Source organism: Trachypithecus francoisi, unplaced genomic scaffold (genome assembly GCF_009764315.1).
Source record: "Trachypithecus francoisi isolate TF-2019V2 unplaced genomic scaffold, Tfra_2.0 Lachesis_group12, whole genome shotgun sequence".
NCBI classification, from domain to species: Eukaryota; Metazoa; Chordata; class Mammalia; order Primates; family Cercopithecidae; genus Trachypithecus; species Trachypithecus francoisi.
In genome coordinates, this window is record NW_022681457.1 from 2,190,369 (window position 1) to 2,208,351 (window position 17,983).

General features: G+C 51.1%; 1 protein-coding gene across 4 annotated transcripts; it reads right to left on the reverse strand.

Moving 5' to 3' along the window:
- Nucleotides 1-40: 40 nt before the first annotated feature.
- AP2S1 (adaptor related protein complex 2 subunit sigma 1) lies at nt 41-12,638 on the reverse strand. Of its 4 annotated transcripts, none has more exons than XM_033223788.1 (5): nt 12,416-12,638; nt 7,602-7,751; nt 1,320-1,433; nt 620-679; nt 41-428 (listed from the first exon to the last, which is right to left on the reverse strand). In XM_033223788.1, the coding sequence occupies exons 1-5, from the start codon at nt 12,416-12,418 to the stop codon at nt 327-329; spliced, it is 429 nt and encodes a 142-aa protein (XP_033079679.1). In that variant the 5' UTR covers nt 12,419-12,638; the 3' UTR covers nt 41-326. The 4 variants fall into 4 exon arrangements, with proteins under 4 accessions (XP_033079679.1, XP_033079678.1, XP_033079681.1 ...); XM_033223787.1 differs by lacking the exon at nt 12,416-12,638 and adding an exon at nt 11,790-11,968; XM_033223790.1 differs by lacking the exon at nt 1,320-1,433 and having other exon boundaries at nt 12,416-12,567.
- Nucleotides 12,639-17,983: the final 5,345 nt, after the last annotated feature.

Below are 17,983 nucleotides of genomic sequence, written 5' to 3' on the forward strand. Positions count from 1 at the left end.
GGTTTCCAGGGGAGACAGGCAAGGGCTCAAAGATGGCAAGGCCAGGCAGGACCACAGGTTTATTGGGGGCTCCACGCACACACGCTCATGGCATCACACGACAACAGCACGGTTACTCGGGACACACACAGTGGCCTCCGCCCACAGCCAGGGCCCAGAGGCAGTGGGGTGCAGTCTCCTCCCTTGTGGCCCAGACCCAGCTGGGTCCCTTCCTCCTGGGCGGCTGAGGGAGGGACTGCTGGGTTGGCGACGGGCCTGGAAAGGGGAAGCGAGCAGGTGAGTCCAGGAGGGGCCAGGGCCGGGGCTGGGGTGGGGCTCGCCTGCCCTCACTCCAGGGACTGTAGCATCAGCAGCTGTTTCAGCACCTTCGTCTGGCTGGTCTCTCGGATTTCGCCGGCCAGGAACATCTCGTCCACGACCGTGTAAACCTGTGTGAGGGGAGACCCTGGGGTGAGAGGAGGCCCTCTGGGATGCTGGCCCGGACCACGGAAGCTGGGGCTGTGATGTCCCATGAGCCGGGACACAGACCTCAGCAGAAGCTCTGGGTGGCTAGTGCACCATGGGTCCCCCTCTGTCCCCTCCTCCGGGTCCTTCAGCCTCCTCTTTACCAGGAGCCTACCTTGTAGAAATTGAACACCAGGTCCAGTTCACAGACATTGTGGAAATATTCGTTTAAGACCTGGAAGAGGAAGGCAGAGATGGTAAGAGACGGGCAGGGAGAGAGCCACACATGCACAGAGATGGGAACAAGGTCATCAGAAAGAGATAGCGAAAAAGAGACCAAGGCGGAGGCAGGGGAGAGAGAGACAGTGATAGGGAGAGAGGCAAGGACACACACAGAGAGAAACAAAAGCCAAGATCGATGCAAAGAGATGGCAAAAGGTCAGGCGCGGTGGCTCACACCTGTAATTCCAGCACTTTGGGAGGCTAAGGCAGAAGGATCACTTGAGGTTAGGAGTTCAAGACCAGCCTGGTCAACATGGTGAAACCCCATCTCTACTAAAAATACAAAAATTAGCTGGGCACAGTGGCACGTGCCTGTAATCTCAGCTACTCAGGAGGCTGAGGCAGGAGAATCACTTTAACCTGGGAGGTGGAGGCTGCAATGAGCCAAGATTGCACCACTGCCCTCCAGCCTGGGCGACAGAGCAAGACTCCGTCTCAAAAAAAAAAAAAAGAAAGAAAGAAAAGAAATGGAGAGAGTCCCAGCCACCGCAGAGGGGAGGACTCAGGAGGGACCAGGGCGGGCTCCCAATCCTCGGTGGCCACTCCAGGACTGCCCACCTGCCTCACCACCTCACCTCCCCCTCCCGCCATACCTCCACGAAGTTGTGAATGGCCTCCAGGTAAGCCAGGTTGTTGTCATTGACGTCCACACAGATGCAGAAGTAGAGGCCAGCATAGCGGCGGTAAATGATCTTAAAGTTCCGGAACTGCAGAACAGAGAGGCTATCAGCAACGGAGCTGGCCGGGACCCAACGTGCCAGATACAGTGGGGCCAAAACATTCAGTCCTTCACTCCACACGTGGTCCCAAGGCCCAGCTCTGTGCCTGGCTGGCCCTGTGCTGGGGTCACAGCAGTGACCAAGACAGCCCTAACCCTGCTCGCGGTACAATGGGGGCAGGCATCCCCAGAGTGGACAGGACTGGGCTGTGAGAATCCAAAGAGGGTGCTTAACTCCCTCTGATCCTGGGGAGTCAGGGGGCGCTTCCTGGAGGAGCAGGTATCGGAGCTGAGACCTGGAGGATAGGCAGGAATGTTCTAAGCAGATAGCAAAAGCCCAGGGCTGGGTGGGAGCCTGACATGTTCAACAGCATCCATGCCACCTTGCCACTCCTTTCTGTGACTTCCTGCTACCTCTGGAGACAGTCACATTCCTTAGCCTGGCATTAATTAACTCAATTATTTAACAAATACTTCCTGAACAGCTACTCTATGCCAGGCCTGTGATAGGCAGTGCGGGGAGGAGGGTCACCACTGTCACCAAGACGATCCTGGGTCCTTGTCCTGCCTTCACTGAAATGTGATACATACAGTTAGCATAGTAACACAGACACACACCGTGAACAAATATGCCAGGATCAGGGACACGGATTCTAATTTTATGCGTGTGTTAAGTAGATAGAGACAGATACATATATATGTATACTGGGTTGCAAAGTACAACGTCTTTGGCCAAAACCTGAAAATCTCATTTCAGTTCTATATGTTCTCAATGTGAGGTCCATTACCAAAAAAAAAAAAAAAAAAAAAAAAAAAAAATCCCAGCACTCCAGGAGGCCGAGCAAGAGGATCACTTGAGCCCAGGAGTTTCAGGCCAGCTCGGGCAACATGGTGAAACCCCGTCTATACAAAAATACAAAAAGTAGCTGGGTATGGTGGTGTGTACCTGCAGTCCCAGCTACTCGGGAGGCTGAGGTGGGAGGATGACCTGAGCCTGGGAGGTCAAGCCTGCTGTGAGCCGTGTTCACATCACTGTGCTCCGGCCTGGGAGGCAGATATCCTGTCTCAAAAAACTCACAAAAACAGCAGCTGTAGGTCTGGGGTGTGCATGTGGTGCCACCTGCTGGCAGCTATGAGTGCCAGCATCAGTCCTCGGCTTTTTTTTTTTTTTTTGTCTTGCTCTGAGGCCAGGCTGGAGTGCAGTGGAGCAATCTCGGCACACTGCAATCTCCGCCTCCTGGGTTCAAGCGATTCTCCTGCCTCAGTCTCCTAAGTAGCTGGGATTACAGGTGTGCCACCACACCCAGCTAATAGTTTTTTACTCATTTTTTGAGCTCAATCTCTTGTTCATTGCTATACTCCAAGCACGTTTTCAGGGATTTTTTGGGTTTTTTTGAGATGGAGTCTCACTCTGTTGCCCAAGCCGGAGTGCAGTGGCACGATCTCAGCCCACTGCAACCTCGGCCTCCCAGGTTCAAGCGATTCTCTGACCTCAGCCTCCTGAGTAGCTAGGAATACAGGTGTGCACCACCATGCCTGGCTAATTTTTGTATTTTCAGTAGAGATGAGGTTTCACCATGTTGACCAGACTGGTCTCCAGCTCCTGACCTCAGATGATCCACATGCCTCTGCCTCCCAAAGGGCTGGGATTACAGGCATGAGCCACCGCGCCTGGCCTGAGTCCATTTTTCTGGTGTGATTACAGTAAGGCCTACATATAACCCACGGGTAAATGACCTGACACTGATCAGCAGTGCTCCTCTCTTCTAGAAATCCAGCTTTTCTGGCTCTCACCCTCCTCCGCCTCCAGCTACTGCTCCATCTTTCCAGCCTCCCCTTCCTGTTTTAAATTTCGAGGCTTCTCAGGGATCTGCTGCAGACCCCCGTATCTCCTCCAGCTACATTCTCTCACAGAAGCACATTCTCTCAACCTGCAGGCTAGGGCAGGTGTCCCCTCTGAACACCCCATGCCACTGCCCCACCCCTGCCCCGCCCCAGCCTGACCACTGCCAGTCGTCACTGTATGGGGATTGGTCTGTCTCCCCATTGGACTGTGAGGGAAGCTGGAGCTGTCACACTGTGTCCCCCGTGCCCCCCTGCAAAGGGCTGGCACAGGATAATGGCCCCCAAAGACGTCCACATCCTAATCCTAGACCCTGTGAATATGGGACTTTGTATGGCAAAAGGGACTCTGCAGTCCCTTAACTTGTGACGAAGCTAAGAAGTATGAGATGGGGCGATAATCCCAGATGGTTCAGGTGGGAGCAATGTCATCACAGGGCTGCTAACAAGGGAAAGCGGGAGGCGGGACAGTGCGAGTCAGAGAGAGATTAGAAGATGGCCAGGTGCCCGGCCTCACGCCTATCATCCCAGCACTTTCGGAGGCCAAGGCTTGAGCTCAGGAGTTCAAGGGCAGTCTAGGCAACATATCAGACCCCATCTCTATAAAACATACAAAAAATTAGTTGGGCGTGGTGGAAAGTACCTGTAGTCCCAGCTACTCAGGAGTCTGAGGTGGGAGGATCCCTTGAACCTGGGAGGCAGAGGCTGCAGTGAGCTATGATTGCACCACTGCACTCCAGCCTGGGATACAGAGTGAGACTCTGTCTCAAATAATAATAATAACAACAAGAGGGATAGCCCGCATCTTCCAGCTGCCTACTCCTCCCTTTGATCTTCACTCACAAGTCCCCTCCAGGAAGCCCTCCAGACCCCCAGGCTGGGTCAGGTGCCCTCCCCCAACCAGGCTCCTGGATCCCAGCCCAGGCCACTCTGGTTGTCACTGTCTACAGACAGGCTTGTGTTCCTTCCTGGTCTGTGAGTCCCAAGAAGGCAGCACAAGGCTGTCTCAGTGACCGCTGTGAACCCAGCACTGGGCTGATCACAGAGGAGGCATGCAGAAACATTGGGTGAATACATGCACAAAGGAACAACGGAATGAATGGGCAGGCCTGGATCCTGGAGGCACGGAGGAACTCAAGACCTGAGGGTCAGCCTCCTCTGTCACATTCTCATCTGCCCAGCCGGCCTTTCTGGCTGCTTCTGTATCACTGGGCCTCACTGACCCCTCCTGGGCCCCGGCCCTCAGCACAGGACCTGCCACTACACCAGCAGCAAGGCGCCCACACAGCCAGAACACCCTACACCCAGTTCCTCTCCCCTTCCCACCTGCTGCTCTTGGTAAGAACACCAGTGACCTCCTCCTGGAGAGGTAGGTCCAACCCTTTCCCCCTCCTGGCTTCTGGGACACCCAGTCTCTTGGTTCTCCTCTCCCTCCTCGTCTCTCTGACTGCAGATCTGGCCCTCTGGTGCTCTCCTCAGTCTATCCTCACTTCCCTGGTGAGTTCCTTGGCCTCAGTTTCCCTCTACGTGCAGAAATGCTGTTTCCATATCCTACTCAGCTCTCTCCAAGAACCCTGACTCGTCACTTCTTCCTGGACATCTCTGCTGGGATGTGGACGATACTCGGGGCCTGACCCCCAACACCTCCCTCCTGATCTTCACCTCCACCTGCTCTTCCCATCTGCCCATCTCAGATAGTGACAGCTCCACCCTACCCAGGGGGGCTCAAGTGGGAAATCTAATTGTCGCCCTGGCTCTGCCTTCTCTCACACTCCATGTCCAGTTCTTGGCCATTCAGCTGGGTCCACCTCCAAAATGCTCCTGGCCACCCCAACGGCTTCCATGCTGGTCCAGTCACCAGCATCCCCCACCTGGACCACTGCAGCCACCTCTCTCTGAGCAGTCTCCTGCTCTGCTCTTGCCCTATAGGGCAGCCTCAAGTTGGCCTGTGGCCCTGCTCTGCTCAAAAACCTCCGTGGTTCAAGACCAGCCTGGACAACATAGCAAGACCGCATCTCTACAAAAAATTTAAAAATTAGCCAGGCATGGTTGCTCATGGTTGCAATCCTAGCACTTTGGAAAGCCACAGTGGGTGCACCACTTGAGCTCAGGAGTTCGAGACCAGCCTGGGCAACATGGAGAAACCCTGTCTCTACCAAAAATATAAAAACTAGCAGGGCGTTGGTGGCACATGCCAATGGTCCCAGCTACTCGGGAGGCTGAAGTGGAAGAATCGCTTGAGCCCGACAGGCAGAGGTTGCAGTGAGCTGAGATCGCGCCACTGCACTCCAGCCTAGGTGACAGAGTGAGAACCCATCTCAAAAGGAAAAAAAAAAAAATTTTAAATTAGATGGGCATGGAGGTGCATGCCTGTAGTCCCAGCCACTTGGAAAGCTGAGGCAGGAGGCTTGCTTGAACCTGGGAGGGTAGAGTGAGCTGTAATTGTACCACTGTACTCCAGCCTGGGAGACAAAGCAAGACCGTGTCTCTAAAAAACACCGAAAAACAAAATCAACCTTTCTACGGCTCCCATCTGACTCAGAGTAAGAGCCCAAGTCTTCCCTGCAGCCCTGCACCAACAGATGACCCTGTTATCTTCTCTCTTTCATCTCTTCCCCTTCCTCGCTGGCATTCCTGCTATCCCTGGAATGCCCTAAGTATTCTCCTGCCTCAGGGACTTTGCACTTGCTGTTCCCTTGGCTTGAAATGTTCCTCTCAGACACTGGTTCCTTCCTCCCTCTTAAGTCCTTCAGATCTTGGCTCCAGTGTCACCTTTTCAGCAATGCCATCCTGGCCAAACCATTGCAATCTGCACCCTGGCTGGGCACAGTGGCTCATGCCTGTAATCTCAGCACTTTGGGAGCCAAGGCAGGCAGGTCACTTGAGCTCAAGGGTTCGAGACCAGCCTGGGCAACATGGTGAGACCCTGTTGCTACCAAAAATACAAATATTAGCTGGGCTTGGTAGAGCACAAGCCTGTAGTCCCAGCTACTCAAGAGGCTGAGGTGGGAGAACGGCTTAAACCCAGGAAGTTAAGGCCGCTGTGAGCCATGTTCATGCCACTGCACTGCCGCCTGGGTGATAGAATGAGTTCCTGTTACAAAAAAAATTTTTAAAGAGGGCTGGGCGCAGTGGCTCACACCTGTAATCCCAGCACTTTGGGAGGCCAAGGTGGGTGGATCACTTGAGATCAGGAGTTCAAGACCAGCCTGGCCAACATGGCGAAACTCCATCTCTACTAAAAATACAAAAATTAGCAGGGTGTGGTGGCGAGCACCTGTAATCCCAGCTACTAGGGAGGCTGAGGCAGAGAATAGCTTGAACCCGAGAGGAGACTGCAGTGAGCCGCGATTGCCCCCACTGCACTCCAGCCTGGGTGACTGAGACAGACTCCATCTCAAAAAAAAAAAAAAAAAAAAAGGCCAGGCACAGTGACTCATGTCTGTAATCCCAGCACTTTGGGAGGCCGAGGAGGGTGGATCACGAGGTCAGGAGTTCGAGACCAGCCTGGCCAATACGGTGAAACCCTGTCTCTACTAAAAATACAAAATTAGCCAGGCGTGGTGGTGGACGCCTGTAATTCCAGCTACTTGGAAGTAGACAGGAGAATTGCTTGAACCTGGGAGGCGGAGGTTGCAGTGAGCTGAAATCATACCACTGCATTCCAGCCTAGACAACAGTGTGAGACTCTATCTCAAAAAAATTAATTGATTAATTAATTAATAAATAAAATAACATGAAATAAAAAATAAAGATGAGGTCTTGCTACATTGCCCAGGCTGCTCTCGAACACCTGGGCTCAAGCGATCCTCCCACTTCCCAAAGTGCTGGGATTATAGGCATGAGCCACTGCACCTGGCCTATTCTCTCTACTTTTCAGTGTTTGAACATTCTATAGGAAGTCTGAAAAAGGCACCAGCAAAAAAAAAGTTATTTGGCCAAAAAAAAAGAAATTTCTTTTTTAATCTTAGGTAAAAAAAATTAATAATAATAGTGCAAAAAAAATACAAAATACAAAAAATAATAGTGCAAAACAAAAAGGCAAAATATTAATACTGATTAAATTTGGGTAGTAGGTATATGAATCTCCAATACACTTTTCTTTCATTGTACTAATCTATATGTTTATGATTTTTCACAATGAAGAGTACAAACAAAGGAAGGGAAGAAGCAAGCAAGCTCAAAGCAGGTTGAGTGAATGAATACAGGATGGATAGAGGGTCCAAGGGGTTCTTGCAATTAGAGGCTGGGCAGGGAGTGGGGAAGTAGGGCATGAGGAAGGAGCGGGGTGCAGGAGGCATGAAACAGGCATCACCTCCACAAAGTTGGTGTGTTTGGCGTCTCGGACGGTGACCACGGCGTGCACCTCCTCAATCAGCTTCTGTTTCTCATCATCATCAAACTGCATGTACCACTTGGCCAGGCGCGTCTTGCCTGCCCGGTTCTGGATGAGGATAAAGCGGATCTGGGGAGAGCAGGAGGAGAAGGAGGAAGTGAGAGAGGCAGGGAGGGCGGGTTGGGCGCTGCCCAACAGCCCCACCCATCCACCCGGAGGAGAGATAGGGCTCAGGGCCTCCCTGCTGCCTGACTTCCAGGAGTCTCGGCTGCTCCCCAGACCCAAGCCAGGCCAGCCTGGCCACACGCTCCATCCCTGGTCCCTCCAGCACCCCTGTGAAGTGACTTCCCTTCCACAAGTCAACTCTGGAGTCAGCTCCAGGGCCCCGAGTCCCAGGCTCCACTACCTTTTATCTCTCTCTCTTTTTTTTTGTAGAGACGGAGTCTTGCTATGTTGCCCCAGCTGGTCTCAAACTCCTGGGCTCAAGCAATTCTCCCACCTCAGCCTCCCAAAGTGCTAGGATTACAGGCATGAGCCACCGTGCCCAGCCTTGTCTGCCTCTCTAGGCCTCAGTTTCCTCACCAGCAAAACAAGTCTCCCAAGAAGATTCATCTCGCCAGGGTGGTTTTCTCATTATTGTTTTTTGTTATTTTTAAATGTTTAGTGTTTCGTTCTGTCACCCAGGTTGGAGTGCAATGGTGCAATCTTGGCTCACTGTAACCTCCACCTCCCGGGTTGAAGCAATTCTCCTGCCTCAGTGTCCTGAGTAGCTGGGATTACAGGCACCTGCCACCACACTTGGCTAATTTTTGTATTTTTGGTAGAGACGGGGTTTCACCATGTTGGCCAGGCTGGTCTCGAACTCCTGACCTCAGGTGATCCACCCGCCTCTGCCTCCCAAAGTGTGGGGTTATAGGCATGGGCCACCATGCCCTGCCAACCAGGGTTTTTTTAAAGGTTAAAAAAGTTTATAAACTTAGTCCAGTGGCTAGGAGGTGGTAGATACTCAAATGTTTGAGGTTCAGACTCCTTTGGGCTAAGTCTCAGCTCTGCCACTTCTTTTTTTCTCTTTGCTTACTAATTTTTTATAAAATTGAAATGTAATTCACACACCATAAAATCCATCCACTTAACATGTAGACAGTTAAAATGGGTTTTGGTATATTCTCTTAGTATATATTCACAGTTGTGTAAAAATCACCACTACTTTTGTTTTTGTTTTTGTTTTTGTTTTTTTGAGACAGAGTCTTGCTCTGTTGCCCAGGCTAGAGTGCAGTGGCGTGATCCTGCCTCACTGCCTCCACCTCCTGGGTTCAGGCGACTCTCCTGCCTCAGCCTCCCAAGTAGCTGGGACTGCAGGTGCACACCACCATGCCCAGCTAATTTTTTTTATTTTCAGTAGAGACGGGGTTTCACCATGTTGTCCAGGCTGGTCTTGAACTCCTGGCCTCAAGTGATCCACCACCTCAGCTTCCCAAAGTGCTGGGTCAGGTGTGAGCCACCGCACCCCACCTAATATTACCACTATCTAATTTATTATCTAATTCCAGAACATTTCCATCATCTTCCCCGAAAAACTCCCCAACCATCAGCAGTCACTCTCCGTCCCCCCAGCGCCTGGCAGCCACGAGTCTCCTTTCTGTCTCTGTGGATGTGTCTGTTCTGGACATTGCATGTGAGTGGAATCATGCACTCTGTGGCTTTCGCGTCTGGCGTGCTTCACTCAGCGTGACGTTTTCCAGGCTCATCCATCGGCTGGCAAATGGCAGAGCTGCATTCCTTTCCATGGCTGAGTGATCCTCTGTTGGATGGATAAGGCCACCCTTCGGACATTTGGGTTGTTTCTGCTTTGGGGCTATTATGAATAATATTGCTATGAACTTTCGTGTGTGAGTTTTTGTGTGGATGTATCATTTCTCTTGGGTATCTACCTAGGCATGAGATTGCTGGGTCACAGGCTAACGCTATGTTTAACTTTCTCAGGAATTGCTAAACTGTTTTCCAAAGCGTCTGCTACTTTCATGACTTTACTTTGGTGCCACTTCGGTGTCTCAGTTTACTGTGAGGAGTAGAGGATATTCCTGGCCGGCCACGGTGGCTCACGCCTGTAATCCCAGCACTTTGGGAGGCCGAGGCGGGCAGATTACTTGAGGTCAGGAGTTCGAGACCAGCCTGGCCAACATGGAGAAACCCATCTGTACTAAAAATACAAAAATTAGCCAGGTGTGATGCGGGGGGTCGCTGTAATCCCAGCTACTCGGGAGGCTGAGGCATGAGAATCGCTTGAACCCAGGAGGTGGAGGTTGCAGTGAGCTGAGATCACACCACTGCACTCCAGCCTGGGCGACAGAGCGAGACGCTGTCTCAAAAAAACAAAAACATAGAGGTGTAGTACAGTGACTGGTACGTACTAAAGGTTATATAAGTACCAGCTCTTAACAGCATTATATTTTCCATTATGTGATTTTCAGAAAACCATGGCCCAAGCTTAATCCGCTAGAAGCTCTGGGTCCACTTCTGTCTGAGACAGGCAAGCTTATGCCCATTTTATAGATGAGGAAACTGAGATTCAAGAAAAGGAAGTCTCACAGCCAGAAGCAGAGGTGGGAGTCCAAAGGCTTTGCTCTGAACCCTCTGACCCCAACTTGTGGGAGCCTTGTCTTAGGAAAGAGAGCCTCTAGTCCTGTCTTTTTCTTTTCTTTCTTTTTTTTTTTTTTGAGACAGAGTCTCACTCTGTCGCCTAGGCTAGAGTGCAATGGCACTGTCTCAGCTCGCTGCAACCTCTGCCTCCCAGGTTCAAGCGATTCTCCTGCCTCAGCTTCCTAAGTACCTGGGATTACAGGCGCACGCCACCATGCCTGGCTAATTTTTGTATTTTTAGTAGAGATGGGGTTTCACCATGTTGGTCAGGCTGGTCTCGAACTCCTGACTTTGTGATCTGCCTGCCTCAGCCTCCCAAAATACTGGGATTACAGGCATGAGCCACTGCGCCCGGCCTTTTCTCTCTCTCTTTTTTTTTTTTTTGGAGACAGAGTCTCACTCTGTTGCCTAGGCCAGTGGCACAGTCTCGGCTCACTGCAGCCTCTGCCTCCCAGATTCAAGCGATCCTCCTGCCTCAGCCTCCCAAGTAGCTGGGATTACAGGCGTCCACCACCACGCCTAGCTAATTTTTGTATTTTTAGTAGAGATGGGGGTCTCACCATGTTGACCAGGCTGGTCTCAAACTCCTGACCTCATGTGACCCGCATGCCTCAGCCTCCCAAAGTGCTGGGATTACAAGCATGAGTCACGGCCCCAGCCTGAGAGTCTTCTCTTAGGAAAAAGAGTCCACTCTCTTTCCTAAGCCTCATTCTCCACACACTCTATCCTCCCTCCCCCAACCAACCAAACTGGACAGGAACAGGATGTTACTCTCCTTCCAAGAACTCCTTCTGCTGAGCCAGGGAAAACCACTTCCTAGCAGGGGAGGGGTCCCGGGCAGGAAGGGACGTTGGGGGACCTACACCAGGCAGCCACAGCCTGGGAGCCAAGCCCGAGACATATGCACACAGAGTTAGGAGAACTAGAAGCAAACCCACAGAGTTGACAAAACGCTCTGCCTCTTATTCCCAAATTCCGTCGTATACCTCTCCCTGTTTTCTTCCCAATTGGAATCTCAAGTCCCCTCCATCCTGAATCCCTGCATCCTCACGCCTCTGCCGTCCCCCCTAGATGCCCCCCAACCTTCCCTGTCTCCAGTCCCCCTCATCTGGAGTTGTTCCCTTTTGACCTCCACTTTCTCGGTCTTAGTTCCCCTCCTTGGGGCCTCAATGGGCTTATTGGTGACATCCCTTGTCCCACTCCCAGGTTTCCTCCCTTCTTCAAAAGGTCACATTTTGCCTCCAAGGACCCTGTTCCTGGAGGAGACTCTGCCCCGACTCTGACACCCTTTCCCATTCGTTTTCTTTCCCAACTTCCAGCCCAAAGAACCCTTTCCTAGATCCAAAGCCCCAACCTGGGGGACAGGGGCACTCCTAAATCCAGTGTTCAGTCTTTGCCCCAACAAAGATTCCTCCCCAGATCTCACACTTTCAAGCCTACTCCCCACCCCACAAGATTTCTCTTTTTGGAAAGACCTATTCAATTGCTATTCAATTGCTCCCCATTCATTCCGAGTGTCTGTCTTACCTCCAGGCCCTCTCTCCTTTTACAGAGCTCTCCCAGACGCTTAAGTCTCATTCCCTACAGTTGCCTCCTTTTGGTTTCCTGTGCCAGGTCTCTTCTCCTTGAGATGATCTCTCTCTCATAGGCAGTCTCCTGCCCCTGTTTCAACATACCCTCTCCACCTGCAATCAGATCCTTGTCTCTAGAGACTCCTCCCACCAAGAAAACCTCCCTCCCCTTTTCCAAGGTCTCGCGTTCTTGTCCCAGCGCTCCCACCACACTTCCAGAGCGCCTTCCTCTTTGGGACACCCCCTCCCCACCTCCAATGCCTTCTCGCTACCCCCAAGACTGTGTCTCACGAGTTTCCTCCCGTTTCAAAGCTTCCAACTATCTACAATGTCTCCCACCTGCACGGCCCTTTCCCCTTGGAACACCACCCCAATGCCCGTCGCCGCGAGACCCCTGGTAACCCCCGCGCGCAGAATCACCGCCCTGTGCCCTCCTTCCCGGCCGTGGCCCCAATCCCCGTAGCCCGCGCCCGACCCAGACCATCCGCAGCAGAGAAGGGGCTTGTCAGCGCCCGATCGAGCCTCGGCTATTTACGCGTGGACCCCCCTCCGCCAGTCCCAGGCGTAGCGCGCCTCCGTTACCATGGCGACCCCCGTCCGGACCCCAGCGGCCCCGGTCCCGCGGCGACTGGGCAGCTCCGGCTCAGGGTGCAGTTGTAGGGCCCAGAGCTAGAGCGGACTTCCGGTAGAAAAACCCGCCTTCCCTCTCGCGCACAGACCCCTGGGAGTTGTAGTTTCACCAATTGGGGCCAGCCTGGGTGAAGAGTCACAGCCAGTCCTTTTCCTACCAAACGAGTCAGATCCCAAGTGTATGCTGGGATTTGTGGACAAACATCTTTACAGAGGACTACAGTTCCCGAGATACTGAAGAACCAGCGGTGCAGGCGTTGCATTCGGGGAAATGTAGTTCTCTTAGGTCCCCAACCCCAGAGAGAAGGGCATACTGGGAATAGTAGTTTTAAATTTTGAAAAACTGTCCTCGGGAGCTAGAAAATGTCTTTCCATTCCTCATTCAGTGATTTCTTCAATTTTTTAAAAATAGAGATGGGTCTAGATACATTGCCTAGGTTGATCTCGAACTCAGTTCAAGCGACCCTCAGCCTCCCAAATCACCAAGATTACGGGCATGAGCCACCACCACACCAAGCCAGTGCTTTGCTTAAAACATGTTGCGTGTGTCTCTTGGGAGACAACAGTTTAAGAGCATGCATTTGAACCGGCCGGGCGCGGTGGCTCACCGCTGTAATCCCAGCAGTTTGGGAGTCCGAGGCGGGCGGATCACTTGGTCGGGAGTTCGAGAGACCAACCTGACCAGCATGGTGAAACCCCCATTTCTATTAAAAATACAAAAAATTAGCCGGGCATGGCGGTGCGCACCCACAATCCCAGCTACTCAGGAGGCTGAAGCAGGAGAATCACTTGAACCCAGGAGGCGGAGGCTGCAGTGAGCCCAGATCTCACCACTGCACCCCAGCTTGGGCAATAAAGATCCCCCCCCCCAAAAAAAATCTCTAGGTTGGCCGGGGTGTGGTGGCTCATGCCTGTAATCTCAGCACTTTGAGAGGCTGAGGTGGGTGGATCACCTGAGGTCAGGAGTTCGAGACCAGCATGGCCAAAATGGTGAAACCCTGTTTCCACTAAAAATACAAAAATTAGCTGGGTGTGATGGAAGGTGCCTGTAATCCCAGCTACTCAGGAAACTGAGGCAGGAGAATTGCTTGAACCCGGGAGGCAAAGTTTGCAGTGAGTCAAGATCATACCATTATACTCTAGCTGGAGTGACAAGAGCAAAACTCTGTCAAAAAACAAACAAACAAACAAACAAAAACTCCAGGTCAGCAGTTAGTTTAGTTTTTTTGGTGTGTTTTATTTTTGTCTTTTTGTTTTTTTTCTGAAAGAGGGTCTCCCTTGGTCACCCAGGCTGTAGTACAGTGGCACGATCTCAGCTCACTGCAGCCTCAATCTGCTGGGCCCAAGTGATCCCCCGGCTTCAGCCTCCCAAGTTGCTGAGACTACAAGCACATGCCGTCACACCTGGCTATTTTTTGGTACTTTTTGTAGAGACAGGGTCTTGCTATGTTGCCTAGGCTGCTCTTGAACTCCTGAGTTCAAGCGATCCTTCCTCTTCCACCTCTCAAAGTATTGAGATTACAGGCGTGAGTCACCATGCCCAACCTAGTTTGGTTTTTTTTAATGGCCTTTATTACATTTTAAAAATTATTTTATTTGCCCTATGAGTATGTCGTGTATGTTTGTCTAGATCTCTCATTAGGTAGTGAGTTGTTGAGGGCAGGGACCCTGTCTGATAACTGTATCTTCATTACCTAGAACATGATGACAGATGGTAAGCAGTCAATAAGGTTATTACTATTAGTACTGAGGGGAGATTGGCCCTAATAAGAACAAAGCAGGCCAGGCGTGGTGGCTCACTCCAGTAATCCCAGCACTTTGGGAGGCCAAGGAGGGCAGATAACCTGAGGTCAGGAGTTCAAGACCAGCCTGTCCAACATGGCGAAACAGCATCTCTACTAAAAATACAAAAATTGGCCAGGCTTGGTAGCACATGCCTGTAGTACCAGCTACTCGGGAGGCTGAGGCAGGAGAAGTGCTTGAACCCTGGAGGTGGAGGTTGTGGTGAGCCGAGATCGTGCCACTGCACTCCAGCCTGGGAGACAAAGAGAGACTCTGTTTCAAAAAAAAAAAAAAAATTTAATTAAATAAATACAACAGAGTGTATTATGGAATTATGTACATTTGAGGTATAGTGCTAGCAGAATAACCAACACATAGTTGTTGAATATTACAGGGGCCAAAGGAGGCCAGAGATCATTTCTGTCTTATGTACTTTTTTGTCTCCAACAGGGTTGATACTAGGATGACACACGCAAAGTGTCCAGCTTGCAAAATTTTAAAAGGACCTCAGTCTTAGATGCCAATTCCTCTCTTACACAGGACTGAGAATATGTGCCTCATTAAATTTTGTGCCCTTGCCTCCCCTTAGTCCCAGTCCTGATCTCCAGTGCTCAACTTCATACTTGGTACAAGTCTGGTGTTCAATAAACATTTGTTGAATGAATGAATGCATTCGCAGCAAGAAAACAGACACAGCCCTCACCCTCACAGCATGCACAGTATAACAGGAAAAATGGACTTAAATGACATAACACAAATAAATTTTAAGGCCAGACGCAGTGATCATCCCTGTAATCCCAGCACTTTGGGAGGCCGAGGTGGGTGGATCACCTGAGGTTGGGAGTTCAAGAGCAGTCTGGCCAACATGGTGAAACCCCATCTCTACTAAAAGTACAAAAATTAGCTGGGCATGGTAGCGTGTGACTGTAGTCCCAGCTACTTGGGAGGCTGAGGCACGAGAATCACTTGAACCTGGGAGGCAGAGGTTGTTGTGAGCTAACAGTGTGCCACTTCACTTCAGCCTGGGCAACAGAATGAAATTCTGTCTCAAAAGAAAATTAAAAAAGGCCGGGCGCGGTGGCTCATGCCTGTAATCCCAGCACTTTGGGAGGCCAAGGTGGTCAGATCACTGAAGGTCAGGAGTTTGGGACCAGCCTGGCCAACATGATGAAACCCTGTCTCTACTAAAAATACTTTTAAAAAAATTAGCCGGGTATGGTGGCAGGCGCCTGTTAATTCCAGCTACTCGGGAGACTGAGGCAGGAGAATCGCTTGAACCCAGAAGGCGGAGGTTGCAGTGAACCAAGATCGTGCCATCGCTCTCCAGCCGGGGGGGGGGGGACAAGAGCAAGACTTTGTCTCCAATAAATAAATAAATAAATAAATAAAGGCCAGGGACGGTGGCTCACACCCATAATCCCAGTGCTTTGAAAGGCAGAGACAGGTGGATCACCTGAGGTGAGGAGTTCGAGACCAGCTTGATCAATATGGTAAAATTCCGTCTCTACTAAAAATACAAAAATTAGCCAGGCATGGTGGTGTGCAACTGTAGTCCCAGCTACTAGGAAGGCTGAACAGGAGAACTGCTTGAACCCAGGAGGCAGAGGTTGCAGTGAGCCAAGATCGTACCATGGCACTCCAGCCTGGGCTACAGAGCGAGACTCCATCTAAAAAAAAAAAAAAAAAAAGATATTAGCCAGTGCTACAGTCACCAGAACACTGTCTTTTTTTTTTTCTTTTTTTCTTTTCTGAGACAGGGTCTTGCACTATAACCCATACTGGCATGCAGTGGTGCAATCACAGCTCACTGCAGCTTCAACCTCCAGGGCTCAAACAATCCTCCCACCTCAGCCTTCTGAGTAGTGGGAACTACAGGCACGCGCCACCATGCCCAGCTAATTTTTAAATTTTTTGGAAAGAAGAGGTCTTGCTACATTTTCCAGGCTGGCATGTGAACGCTTGACTGGAGCTGAAGCACCTGTGTTCCAGGTGGCTCGATCCTGTGGTTGGTAAACGAATGCTGGCTATTGGCCAGAGGTCTCAGTTCCTCTCCACGTGGATCTGTCCACAAGGACATATGAATGTCCTCACATGGCAGCTGTTTTCCCAAAGCATGAATGATCTAAGAAAGAGCATGGTGGAAGCTGCTATGTCTTTTATGACCTTGCCTCAGATCTTTTATGACACTGTCATTTCCACAATGTTCTATTGGTACCTAATCAGCCCTGGCCAATGCTGGAGGCAATGCAAATACCAGCTGAGACTCACTGGGGTCCATCGTGGAGGCTGGCTGCCACAGCTGCTCATAATGGGTACCTAGCCGAGTTGAAGAGTTAGTGACAGCTTCCTAGACGGGGTGACATTTGAGCTGAGATAACAAGGACGAGTGGAGCCGGGCATGGTGGTGCATGCCTGTAATCTCAGCTACTCAGGAGGCAGGAGAATCACTTGAACTTGGGAGGTGGAGGTTGCAGTGAGCAGAGATCGTGCCACTGCACTCCAGCCTGGGCAACGGAGTAAGACTCCGTCTCGAAAAAAAAAACAAAAACAAAAACCCAAAAAACAAGCGCAGTGGCTCATGCCTCTAATCCCAGCACTTTGAGAGGCCAAGGTGGGCGGATCACTTGAGGTCAGGAGTTTGACACCAGCCTGGACAACATGGTGAAAGCCCGTCTCTACTAAAAATATAAAAATTAGCTGGGCGTGGTGGTACCTGCCTGTAATCCCACCTACTTGGGAGGCGGAGGCAGGAGAATTGCTTGAACCTGGGAAGCAGAGGTTGCTGTGAGCCAAGATGGCGCCACTGCACTCCAGCCTCTGGGACAGAGCAAGCTACCTTAAAAAAAAAAAAAAAAAAAAGGAGTGGAAATTAACCAAGCAAGGATTAGTGTCCAGGATGGGGCAGAGTGCTGGACATAGGTTGGGAGAAGATCAAAACAACTTTGTCTCTATCCTGAGGAGTCTCATGGCTTGAGTGGTTTCGAGTCTGTTTGGGGCTACGTGGCACAGACATAGAAAAGATAAGTCCTGAAAGAACAATTATTTATTTATTTATTTTGCTAGACAGGGTCTGGAACTCCTCCTGGCCTCAAGTGATCCTCCTCCGTTAGCCTCCTAACGTGCTGGAATTACAGTCGCGAGTCAGCGCGACCGGCCTCAATTTTAAACGTTTATTAAAATAGAGAGGTTGTGGCGGGGCGCGGTGGCTCACGCCCGTCATCCTAGCACTTTGGGAGACCGGGGCAGGTGGATTGCCTGAGCTCAGGAGTTTGAGACCACCCTAGGCAATATGACAAAACCCCATCTCTAATAAACATACAAAAAATCAGCCAGGCGTGGTGGCGCGCGCCTGTAGTCCCAGCTGCTTGGCAGGCTAAGGCACGAGAATCGCTTGAATCCGGGAGGCAGAGGTTGCAGTGAGCGGAGATCACGCTACTGCACTACAGTCTGGGTGTGAGAGAGAGACTGTCTCAAGAAAAAAACAAAAAACAGAGAGGTTGGCTGGTCGCGGTGGCTCACTCCTGTAATCCCAGCACTTTGGGAGGCCGAGGTGAGCGGATCACTTCAGTCCAGGAGTTCGAGACCAGCCAGGGCAACATGGCGAGGCCCTGTCTCTACAAAAAATATAAAAATTAGCCAGGTGCACTGGCACATGCCTATAGTCCCAGATACTGTGGGGGCTGAGGTGGGAGGATCCCTTCAGCCGGGAAGGAGGAGCTTGCAGTAAGCTGTAATTGC